This window comes from Parasteatoda tepidariorum, chromosome 3, assembly GCF_043381705.1.
Source record: "Parasteatoda tepidariorum isolate YZ-2023 chromosome 3, CAS_Ptep_4.0, whole genome shotgun sequence".
NCBI lineage: Eukaryota > Metazoa > Arthropoda > Arachnida > Araneae > Theridiidae > Parasteatoda > Parasteatoda tepidariorum.
Genome location: NC_092206.1, coordinates 81,244,490 through 81,257,247, shown reverse-complemented (window position 1 = coordinate 81,257,247; position 12,758 = coordinate 81,244,490). Strand labels below are relative to the sequence as shown.

The 12,758-nt window shown below is 27.6% G+C and overlaps 1 protein-coding gene across 1 annotated transcript in view; it reads right to left on the bottom strand.

The window, feature by feature from the left end:
- Window positions 1-2,757, bottom strand: part of LOC107446843 (glutamate-gated chloride channel-like) — a 78,222-nt gene extending 75,465 nt beyond the window's left edge. The window contains exon 1 of the mRNA XM_043041999.2: window positions 2,567-2,757. Within this exon, the coding sequence (XP_042897933.2) occupies window positions 2,567-2,757 (191 nt within the window). The remainder of the gene's footprint in view (window positions 1-2,566) is intronic.
- Window positions 2,758-12,758: the final 10,001 nt, after the last annotated feature.

The following is a 12,758-nucleotide window of genomic DNA, read 5'->3' as shown; positions in this document are numbered from 1 at the left end:
AAAAAAAACACAACTACTTCCACTTAGTAGGAATAACATTTACCATGACGCAATGCTAAATTCTATGCCACTATCCACATAAATGCCACTATCCACATAAATCAATTATTAATCAAAAATCGAATATCAATTACTTTTCTTTATAATGCAATAAAATCTGGCGAGCAGCTATTTAAACGATCAAACACTTCGTTTGTTTATTTGTGGCTTGAAGTTAGGCTCGCAGAAAATGCCGTTTATGGGTTATGTTTAGTAGGAATAACACAACCTGTGACGTAGGCTATAGTATACCCAATTGAAATAAGGAATAAGCCATGAACTAAAAAGTGAAACTTATAGAGAAAAGGTACTACGCATTGGGAAACAGTTAATTGTTATTGACGCCAGTAACGCATAAATAATTTTGGTAATTAGTATCTACTATTGGTGTTGTGGTAATAGGTACTGTTTTAAAAAATATCAAACGCAAAAGTATCGATATTTTATATAGAGATTATAGGTTTTTATAGCTAGTGAAGGTAATAAGTACAAGATAAATTACTTAATTATGGTAAAGCATCACTGGGGTTCAAACCCGATTCATCTCCATTGGGAGGCAAGTGCTCTGTACCCTGAACCATCTTGGCTCAATATTAACCTTTAACGCAAATTCAAACGTAAATAACTAAAATATACCTTCATATTACTTTAGGCCTGAAAAAATTCCCTCTGAAAAATAAATTCAGGTGCTAAAAAGGCTAAAGTTGCAGCAAATTTACAGTATTTAATGTACTAATTTTAATACTAATTAAAAGTACTTCTGATTGCTTAAACATACTAAAACGTCATGATTGCTTAAACATATTAAGTATCATTATAGCTCATATGAGTTGGGAGGTTTGCGTGGTTATCAGAAATTAAAAATTCAATTTATATTTTATAATAAATATTTTTTTTTCAAGGAAGAAGTTTGTTAAAACTATTAGCAAATTAAATAAAAAGTTAAAAAAAAAACAGTAATCAAAAGTACGCCGAAGGAAAAAGTATGGAGAAAACTGCCCAAATATGGTAAAAGTTACTATGTTTCTGTCGCTTTGGGAACACCAAAAAGCTTGTTAATGCTTACCTAAGTGTTTTGGTAAACTTAACAATAAAATATGGTTTTATAACAAGTGATAAACTTCGGTAAATATGATAAAATTTGGTAATTTCATTATCTTAGAGCTTGACATAAAAACCATTTATCTAGTTAAATTTACTTTTCAATTTTGTATTTTTACTAAATGTGTGACAGTAAGGACTATTTATAATTTCTAAAACTAGAATTTCCGGTAAACCATTATAATAACGAACGAAAAAATTATGAAATGAATCGTTTAAATACCATATATTTTGGATTTTAATTCCAGAATTATGGGGTTTTTTCTACCAGAAATGTCAGAACGAAAATTTTACCAGATTTCTTTTCCCTCCGTGTCGTTTTAAAATTTATCTGTTTTAATATTTTGAGAATAAAAATACAGTTTTTGTTAATTGAACCCTCTGAACCCCTCTGAAAATAACTCCCATATCAGAACAATTTTTTTTTCAATGTTTCACTTTCATATGCTGTTTAGTTTTCACGAATCTGGTCGTGATTGTATTTACGATACGAATGTGAGATTTCACTGTCTATATCATTTCAAAATGATGCTTTCAGTGATGCAGGATCTTGATTTTAATATATCATCGAATTACATTTAAATTATTGAAAGTAAAAAAGTTTCAACAGAAAGTCCTACATAAAGATTATTCATTTCAAATGTTTCTTTGCGTGTCAAGCAATTCACAATCATTCAGATTTCGTTGAATTCATACATTTTGATGTTCATTCTTTTGTTAAAACAAAAATTAATAAAATAAAATTATCAAAAACTTTTCCCCGTGAAGGTGAATTAGAATGCTTCACTTATCTATTTCATATTTTTTAAAAAAAACTGTGGAAACGCAAAAAGATGATATCTAACTGCTATATATCTACTTCTATTTTAGTTTCAATCAACGGGAGCTCCAATTTAACCATTTTTTCTAGAAGTTTTCATCAGTCAAATTATGTCCTTAATTTTAATAATAAAAATGTATTCTGAATTTTAATAATTATTTTAAATTGCATGAAATTTTACATAATTTTATAGATACAACAAAAAATCTGATAACATTGCATTTTCGTAAATTTCGTTGTTCTATAACTAGGAAAATAGTTCGGTCCTTACGAAGCAGTTTTTAGAATACAAAAACTAGGAACAAAAAAAATTACTTTTTGAGAAAATCATGATTTTTTTCCATGTTTGAAACACATGCGGTATATAGGTATATTTCAAAGTTTACAAAACTAACTATTATACAAAAATGCAATTAATTCCGAGTCTAAATTACTGGCTAGTTTCGTCTTCTTTTATTTATATTATGTTTGATAATCTGTTATTATATTAATAACATCATTATCTAGATGTTATTTAAAAAAAAAAAATTTATCTTTATCCCTTTTTAAGCATACTGAACTTTTGGCTACAAAATTTATAATAACTAAAAGCAAATTTGAGCTTACCTGTAGACAAAAAGTAAAGACAAAGAAGTGAAGAATAACAAAATTCCTTCCAGATTTCGTTTTTCAATTAAGCTCTCTGAGAATTTGAAATATTTTGGAAACTCGTTAGTTTTTCCTGTCAAACTGACTTCACTGCTGTTCTCACAGATCTTTTGCGTTTCTCCTCTCTTTGCGCATGCTCTGTTCGTCATGTTCAATGTTTCTGTTGATTCGTTGTCAAAGCACTTGTTGAAATGTTTAGAAAACATTTTCACAAAGCAACATAGAACATTTTCCTGAACACAAAATGGCTAGTTTTATAATTAGGCCCTTTTTCTATAATTCCTTCGAAGTATCATAAAAACAATTAAGATAAAATAGTGTGAAATTTATTAAAAAAAAATCCTTTCGCTTATGTATAAAATCGTTTCCATCTGAATTAAAAATAGTTTGAAAACTACGTTTATTTTAAATATTAGGTTATAAAAACGATAATTAAAGCATTATAATTTTAAACAATCTCTAAATAGTCAAACTAAATGCTATTTAGTTAGCTCAACTATTTGAACTAAAAAAGGAATTTTAAATGCATAATCATTATTTAAATTTCATGTTCAAATAGATATATTTTTTCTCTCTCTCAGCAAATTTTTACTAAAATTAGTTCAAAGCAACGAGTAAAGTGCCATTGTCTATTTCATAGCTTTGGCTGAACTTGTCAAAGAATTATATATTTAATTCTAAATATTCGGAATGCAATGATTTAAGAAACCTTATTTTAAGACATATTCAAATTAATAAAAAGTCAATTTATAATTTTCACTGTATCTTAAATAGTGATAAGTATTAAAAGTATGATTTTTGAATTATTTACCTAGATTTTAACTTAATTATTGATAGTTAATATTAATGTGATTAAAAATACTTTTAAACATCTTAGTTTGATAAAACCGGTAGTAAATCTAGAACCGGTGGTAATTAGCTACTTTCCAAAATGAAGTTTCAAAAAAATAAAAAAGAGCTACTAAACTCTGACAAAAAGATCTGTTATCCGCATTTTAAAATAATATCATTTTTATCATGTTACAAATTTTCGAAATCAGTGCATCCGTTGTAGTGGTATCAAGTATTGTGGCTGTTTTCTTCCAATACACCAATATTTGTTCGTATCTCAGCGACTCTTCGGAGAAAAGGAAATATTTAGTCAAACAGGAACTAAGTTTTCGCTGTCTCTCTCAAATAAACTATATTCAGCGCCCTCTGTAGGGATGAAACTATATTTTTGGAAGATATTTGTTTATCTTCCTTTCCTTATCCAATGTTTAATAACTCATTCTTGTATAAGCAATGCGTAGGATCAATTCATGTTTTAAAATATCTAAAATTATTATTAACTGTCATATAATAAAAGCAAATAGATATTTCACATTTATATTTGATGATGATTCATGAACGTTGGAAACATGATGAATATAATACAGGAAATGTTCAAAAAATATCGTTCTCAAAAAAAAATAATTATTGATGAAGTTAGTTCAGAAACTAGTAGATTCTTCTGTGTCATCATTTATCATTCAGACAACTAGAGCGAATTAAATATATATATTTAAGATTAAATTTAATTCGTTAAATGACAGACATTTTTGTTCAATATTAAAGTGATTTTTATTTTCGAAATGTTTTATCGTCTTTTAATTAATATGAAAAAGTGCTCTAAGCTTAATAGGAAATTATAGGTCATAAAAATTATTAAAATATAAGTTTTTATGTGTCTGTTTTTGGATCTTTAAATAATGGTGCAAAATTCCCGTAAATAAATACTTTAGATATGACTATTTTATAATCATTTTTGATGAATAGAGTAATACAGAATTACAGATACCTTCTTTTAAGTCGTTCTGTAAATTTTCCTGTTGAATTGACTATGAACGTGACTTTATTTTTATATATGACTTTATTTTATTTTTATTTTATTTTTTTGCTTTGACAATTCTTAATACAATATTTAATCAAAGTAATAATGAATATTTAATACAATCATAATTTATAATCATCTGAGATAATCGATTTATCTAATGTTTTCATACTAAATATTTAGCTAAGAAGTATCATGTCAGTGTTAGGATCTTTAAATACTGGTGTAAAATTCCTATTAATAAATGCTTTAGATATAATTATTTTATAAGCATATTTAGTGAACAGAGTAATGCAGAATTACAGATACCTCCTTTTAAGTCGTTCTTCAAATTTTCCTGTTTAATTGACAGTTATATATGACTTAAAATTTTTGTTTTTTGTTTTGACAATACTTAATATAATATTTAATCAATGCAATACTCAATATTTAATACAATCATAATTATAATTCTCTGAGATAATTACTGATGGCTCTAATGTTTTCATAACAAATTTCAGCTAAGAAATACCATGGTACTTCAAATCATTTTTTCTTATTTAGCGTGCTATAAAATATCCTGCTGAATAGTTAATTTCGATATTTGGTGTTTGTTTCTCTTTCTGATAGTTTTACTTTATTACACCGACAAAAAAAAGCATATACAAAGTTACCAGAATAAAATTGAAATTTACCGTGTTTCTGGTTCTATGGGAACACCAAAAAGCTCAGTAATTTTCGCTTATTAATGATTTTAGTAAAATTAACAGTAGAATATGGTTTTGTAACATGCGATAAAATTTGATAAATGGTAAATTTAATAATTTTATCATGATACCTTATGTCATGGCAAATAAACCATTTATTCAATTAAATTTATTTTCAGTTCATATTTTTCATTATGTTCAGTTAATATTAGTTTCATATTTTTGTGTGGTAATAAGAACTATAATTTTAAAAACCGGAATTTCCGGTATACCGTAACCATATGCACGGAAAAATTACCAAGTAAATGGTTTAAATACCTTATATTTTGGTTTTATTTATCAGAATTATGAGTTTTTTACCAGAAATGTCTGCACGAAAATTTTACCAGAATTTTTTCCTCCGTATAGATTTATCAAAAAACCATTTACAAGTTCTTACCAAAGGAAAAGTTGAATATACATATTATATAACCCGCGATAATCAAAATGCAATACCCTCACAAATTTCCCGATGAATTTTCACCTCTGCATAACTTGAATTAAGAACATAACATCAATTTATTTTTTAATTCGTGAAGTCTTTACATTATTTAAGTTTATACAAACACGTTTTAAAATTATAAGTATCGACAAACGAGATATGTGATTTCATATACCTTTAAAAATACTAATTTTGGAAATCACCCTCATACCTCAAATTATCCATGTTAGTTTTATTTGTGCTAAAATGCGTAAGAGAAGAAAGATAATTAAGCAATAAAAAAGTGTTATAAACTCTCTATGAAACTCAATTTTTAAAAATTGAGCTATAACTTTAAAAATCAATGAAGTTATAAAATATTTTTTTTTCTAATGGAAAATTCTTATTTAAAATACAACACTTGAGAAAAAATCAGTGTGAGTTTTTATGTTAACTTTTAAAACTACCGTGTTTTTGAACAGTGGAAATCTAAATTAGATGGAAATCAATTGATAATTAATAGATTGTATAAGGAACATATAAGCAAACCTTTTGCTTCATATTTATAAATTTAATTAGCAATTAAAATAATCAAATGATTGTTAAATTATACTTACAGTTGTATTTAAGTTTAGAAAAGAAATGAAACAGAAACATTACTTATTGAACTGCTCTATAATATAAGATAAATGCACAATTTATGCACACTTCAAATATTTTTACCCTGTTGCTGTTTATCTTGACTAATTTAAATGCTGTAATCAAATAGTATGAAGGAAGAACAAATCTTGTGTTTTAAAACGAGCGATTGAAGTACTGAATTTTAACTACTAATTGTACTGCTATTTGAATTGATCAATTCAAATACTGCAATGAAATGTTACTTAGTAAGAAAAAATCAAATATTCCAATATAATCACAGAAGTACTTAATTACTATTTTTAATCTATATAATTAGATTACTTTATTTAATATTAGGAAGCAAGAACAAATACCACACTAATGTTGTTGTTGTTACATATATGCCAATGGTTAATATCAGCAAGCCTGCTTGAAAACAAGCAGATTTTAAAGGCAGAGGGTGCGGTTTTTCTTTTTCAGTGGTGCCAGTGACTAACTAATTGTTCATTGCTGTTTAACAAAGGATATAGATGCAGAAACTATTGAGTGTGAATTAAAAAAAACTATTTTGTTTTTCAATATATAAATTTTTTATATAGTTAAGCAAATTAAACAGTCTACGTTTATGATAAACTTCAATAATTTTAATTATGTTTAATTCTTCAAGTTGACTTCTCCATTATTAAATTAATGTTAAAACAACCTATTAAATTAAGAATAGAATCTTATATTTCAATGAATAAACGGATTTGTATGCAAGATTTGAATTCAACCGTTATTCATAATAAATTTAATTTCACAGTATGTAAGAAAGTAGTCACATGTAATCAAATTAATTAGCTTTATAGTATTTTATTGAATTATGTTATAAAACTTTTGTAGTTCATTTATAAAACAAAAACATCTATCAAAATATTATAGTTTTAAATTTAATTAAGTTACTAGGGTAAAAAGGAAAATATTCTGTAAGTTTAGCCATCTCAATACAAAGTAAAATGTTACAAAACTTTTGATAAACAATATAAAAAATTAAATATATATATTCCAAGGAAAATAAAAGTTTATGTATATCCGCATCACATATGTAAACTTAATTTGGAATAATATCCTTTGATATAAAGTAATTAGAAAATGTTGAATTCAAGTAATGGATTCGAAGTTGCATCTGATTGAAATATAATTCAAAAGGTGCTATTGAAAGTTAATTAAATTCTTTTCAAATAAAATATACTTTTTGTACTCTCAAAAAAGTGTAGTACTTACTTGTAGTATATACTTTCAAATTAAATCTTTACGCGGGCAAAAAAATTCTGGTAAAATTAGGGTACTAGTGACATTTTGAGTGAAAAAGAAACAAAAAAGCAATTCTAGTAACAGGAAACAAAATACAGTGGAACCTGTAAAAGTGACCACCTAGGTAAAGTGAGCACCTGAGTAAGGTGACCATTATCCTACAAGTTTTATTTAATGAGTCCTTTTTAAAGAGTCTTCATTAAAGTGACCACCCCTATATAGTGACCATTTGACTTGGTCCCGAGGGTGGTCAATTTAGACAGGTTCCACGTATACGGTACCATTTATTTGGTAATTTTTCCATTCGTTGTGGTAACAATTTATCGGTTTACCTGATATTCAAAATTATAGTTCTTACACATTTGATAAAAATACAAAACTGAAAAGTAAATGTAACCGAATAAGTGGTTTTTATCCACGCTGTAAGGCATCGTGATAAAATTGCCAAATTTAACCACATTTATCAAAGTTTACACATATCATTAAACCACATATCATAAAACCATATTTTATTGTTAATTTCACCAAAATAACCAAACCACTTCGGTAAAAATTACCGAGCTTTTTGGAGTTCTCATAGGGTCAGAAAAAAGGTAAATTTAATGATGTTCCGATATTTTTGACCATCCTTTTTATTCTAAGTGACTAATTCAATTATGAATAGATAAATTTTTATTAAAACACGCCATAATCTATTGAGTTGGAAAGAAAATCGCTTACAATTTTTATTATCAAACAAACCTTATGTATAGATAAATTGATATCAATTAGCGTTCAGTCGATGATTTCAGATAACTCCATAACGAAAAAGCTTTTTATTAAATGAAATCTGGGTGAATTAGATCTAAATCTAAAAGTTTCAGATAATAAACCGATAGATTTTCCGTGCAATTTCATAAAAAGCAATTTAGTAGAGAAAAATAGATGTAATGCAGTAATGTTTTCATAATAGTCTTAAGTATCGATTATTGGCTTGAAAAAAAATTCTTTGTTTTCCTATACATCTGCAACTCGATGGTTTATATTTTGTTCATAGTACTTATTTGTTGACCTCAAAAAGCATTCTTTCAAAACACCGCTTATTTTCAAACAGGACGAACATTTGTTTTCGAACATTTGTTTGAACATTTGTTAACAGGACGAACATTTGTTTCGTAACTACTCAGGCGATTTCATTTACTTAAATAAGAAACGATAATTTTTCTAATGACTATTTTAATAATACAGAATATTTTTACTTTTCACCATCCGATAATGCTAAGCAATTTCGCTTGTACAAAACACACCACTAACTCCGGTAAAAAAAATTAAAAAAAACAATGATTCTACACATTCACAATGTTGATCTAGTTATGCAGACGGACGTAATGGTAAGGGCTAAGTAATAAAAGAGGTTATGCATTTCGGGATAGGTGCAAAACTCTTTCATATATCTATAAGGTAAGGCTGAAAAACAAGGAATCTAATTGAGAGGCGAGTAAATATTATAAAAAATATTTTAATAATACTAACACACGACGGCCGGCCATCATTAACGAAGTCTTCTATATATTCCTGTTGCCACACATCCTGTAGTAATGTTAAATATTTCGGTAATGCGATATAATCATAATCATGAATATATAATCATTCAGCCTCACTCAATGCTGAATTTAGATATTTACATTGAAGCGTAAACGTTTAAATGTTTTGCAAGAGATTTTGCCCAAGTCTTTCAAACGTGCGTCGATTGCTTCGCATATGGGCTCGATGCAGGGTTAAAGTGATCATCAGGAACCCAGTTGCTATATTATACTATAATTATGTGAATTATTTACCTTACCAAAACCAAGACGAACCTCTGCAATCAACTCATATCCCTTGGTTAATTCATGACTAAGAGACTAATTAACATATATGCGAAGATTTGCGCGATCAACCTAAATTTTCTTTGGATTGATACAATGAATCTTGCTTTGTTTTATCCCGGAGCTTAGAATAGAGAAGTTAACAAGATCAGTCTAAAAGAGAAATAAATTATGTACCTTCAATTAGATAAAAATATTTGCAAGAGCTCATTGCAATCTGCATGGGAAATATCAGACAATTTAGCAAAGCAATAAATGATAAGTTTTCTCATTAGCCTAAAAATATCTGACTTAATAGTAATAAGCCTAAAAATCATTGGACTGATTGGAAAATACTGGAGGTATTTTCAATTTGCATGGCACATTACAAAAATTGGCAATGGTATGCAAAGAATTGAATTGTTCTATCTTTCGACATATACATTACTGCATTTAAATAGCCCGAAAGTGAACTTTAAATAATGCATAGTTAAAAAATCAATCAAATTTACCCCATGGCTTAATTGCGTTAATAAAATAAGCATAATGCTTGAAAACGTTAATTTTTTAAATTAAAAAAAAGCATATCATTCTGGTTTCGGTTTAAAACTGTTGCAAATATCCTTATACAAACATTATTCCCCATTTTACTGCTTAGACAACCAAATCTAAATAAAATAAATTACAATTTATTATAAGCATTAAATTCGATTCGATTACGGATGCTCAAACTAGCCGTTAAACCGTACTTTATAGATAACTGACAACACAAAATGTAAACAAGCTTTTGTCTTATTGTCACTAAGTGTTTGATATGTGTACCTCAAATGCTACAAGTGTTTAATGAATAGGGAACTATTCAAATGAGGAGAGTCCATTCTGAGCGCTTCCAGTTGAATATATCTGAATACATTTTAATGATATTGATATTATCGCTTCAATTTTGTTATTATAATTGATTTGAACGTTTTCAGTAATGTGTAAATATTTATTGTGATAAAATATATTTAAGTATAACATTATAAAATGATGATGATTAAATAAAAAATTGATTAAATAATAATAATAATAAATATTTATCGTGGTAAAATATATTTAAGTATAACATTAATTAAAATAATAATAAGTNGGTCGACATATTGAGAAGCATCGCTGAATTTATGTAATAAATTTTGGAAATATAAACATTCAAAAATGATCCCTATATTTTTTTGTTATCCTGTATATTAAATAGCCCGAAAGTGAACCTTAACTAATGCATAGTTAAAAAATCAATCAAATTAGCCTCATCACTTAATTGCGTTAAAAAATAGGCATAATGCTTGAAAATGTTAATTTTTTAAATTAAAAAATGCGTATCGTTCTGGTTTCGGTATAAAACTGTGGTAAATATCCTTATTCCCCATTTTACTGTTTAGGCAACCAAATCTAAATAAAATAAATTACAATTTATTATAAGCATTAAATTTGATTCGATTACGGATGCTCAAACTAACTGTTAAACCGGGCCTTATAGATAACTGACAACACAAAATGTAAACAGGCTTTTGTCTTATTGTCACTAAGTGTTTGGTATGTGTACCTCAGATGCTGCAAGTGTTTAATGAATAGGGAACTATTCAAATGAGGAGAGTCCATTCTAAACATTTCCATTCGAATATATTTGAATACACTTTAATGATACTAATATTATCGTTTCAATTTTGATATTATAATTGATTTGAGCGTTTTCAGTAATGAGTAATTATTTATTGTGGTAAAATATATTTAAGTATAACATTAAATAATAATTATAAATAACTTGATGATTAAATAATAAAATATGACTTCTTTTTTTATTATTGGAAAAGTGTTTATAACAGAAAATTTCTTCTTATATGCATCTTCACGCATCGTAAAAATATAATAGTCGTCTTATTTTCATGCATTCTCATTGGGTAGAAAAATCACATGATATGATCCACAAAAGAAAAAGAAAATTCAGCTATCTTTAGCTATCATCAGCCTGAAGTTATTTAAAGTTATAGCGGTATTTACCTGTAAAACGTATTTTTATTGTTTGTTATATGATTTTTATCAGTAATATTTATTCATCAATACCCTTTTTCAATTTTTGTCTTTACGTTTATCCAAAATTTAAAGGTTGTTTCTTATTATAATATGAAATATTTTCTTGGCATTACCTTATTATCCAAATTTTATTTAAAAGAAATATTCAATTACAATTCGATGCGTATTCGTTTTAAAATTCTCGATTCGTTATTCAACTAAAAATAAGTTATATTTACTTTTATAATAATTTTTTTATAAAACCATGTTTAGCCAACGTGTGCATTTAAAATAATGAATAAAAAATAACTATTTGATTTTTTTTAAAGCGATATTAAGAATTAACTTGTAAAAGACATATACGCAAACTACAGGTGTGAGTAATTGCATCATCAACTATTGAAAATAGATATCCCAGAGATTCATAGTTTCATGTCTATACTAATGGTTCCATGTTCAATGATGAAGAGGAACTGGGTATCGGTGAGTTTTGTGATCTTTTTTCATTTTACGCTCTTATTGGTGCCCATACGATGACGATGATCATTATGATAGTAAAATTGAAATTATCTACATCTCATTAAAGTAGCTGGTTCTTAGTTCATCATCAGTCCAAAAATTTGTCATCTTATCTGATTCCCTGTTTACTCTACAGTCTCTTGCTAACAGACAGTATTTGGATAATGCTCATATTCAAGAGTGGAGAGATTTAGCGAAATTAAATCCTGTTTCTTTCTAGTGGATTCCAACTCATTATGGTGTCCCTAATAATGATGCTGTCTACTTCTTATCTAAAAAAAGGTGCAAAGATCATTCAAACACCTTTGTTTTTCAGTTAACAAAACTCATAAGAAAAAGAAAATTAAGAATTAAGAACTGTGCGATGGGACTTCACTGGTAGAGGAGACACAGGATATTCTTGATTTTTAAGAGGAGCAGCTGTGACACTTTTCCGTCTTTTTATATGGACACTGAGAAAAAAAAAATACGGACGAAACTACCAGAATAGAGTAAAATTTACCTTTATTCTGGCTCTATGGGAAAACTGAAAGCTCAATAATTTTTAACGCCGACCGGCCTGTGTAGGGGTTAGGGAACTGCCCTTACATCAGAAAGGTTCTGGGTTCGAGTCCCGTGCAAGGCATGGATGTTCTTTCTTTCTCTGTACTATCTGTCCTTACTGCGGGAGCAACGTTGGCCCACCTAATATGGTGCCCCTGAAAGAGTGGCCATCAAATCTGCCCTTCAGGTGCCTGTGTGATCTAGGTCATTATCCAGATGGGCATTGGAAAAAAAATAATAATAATTTTTAACGACTCACTTTGGTAGTGATTTTGGTAAAATAAGCCACAAAATATGATTT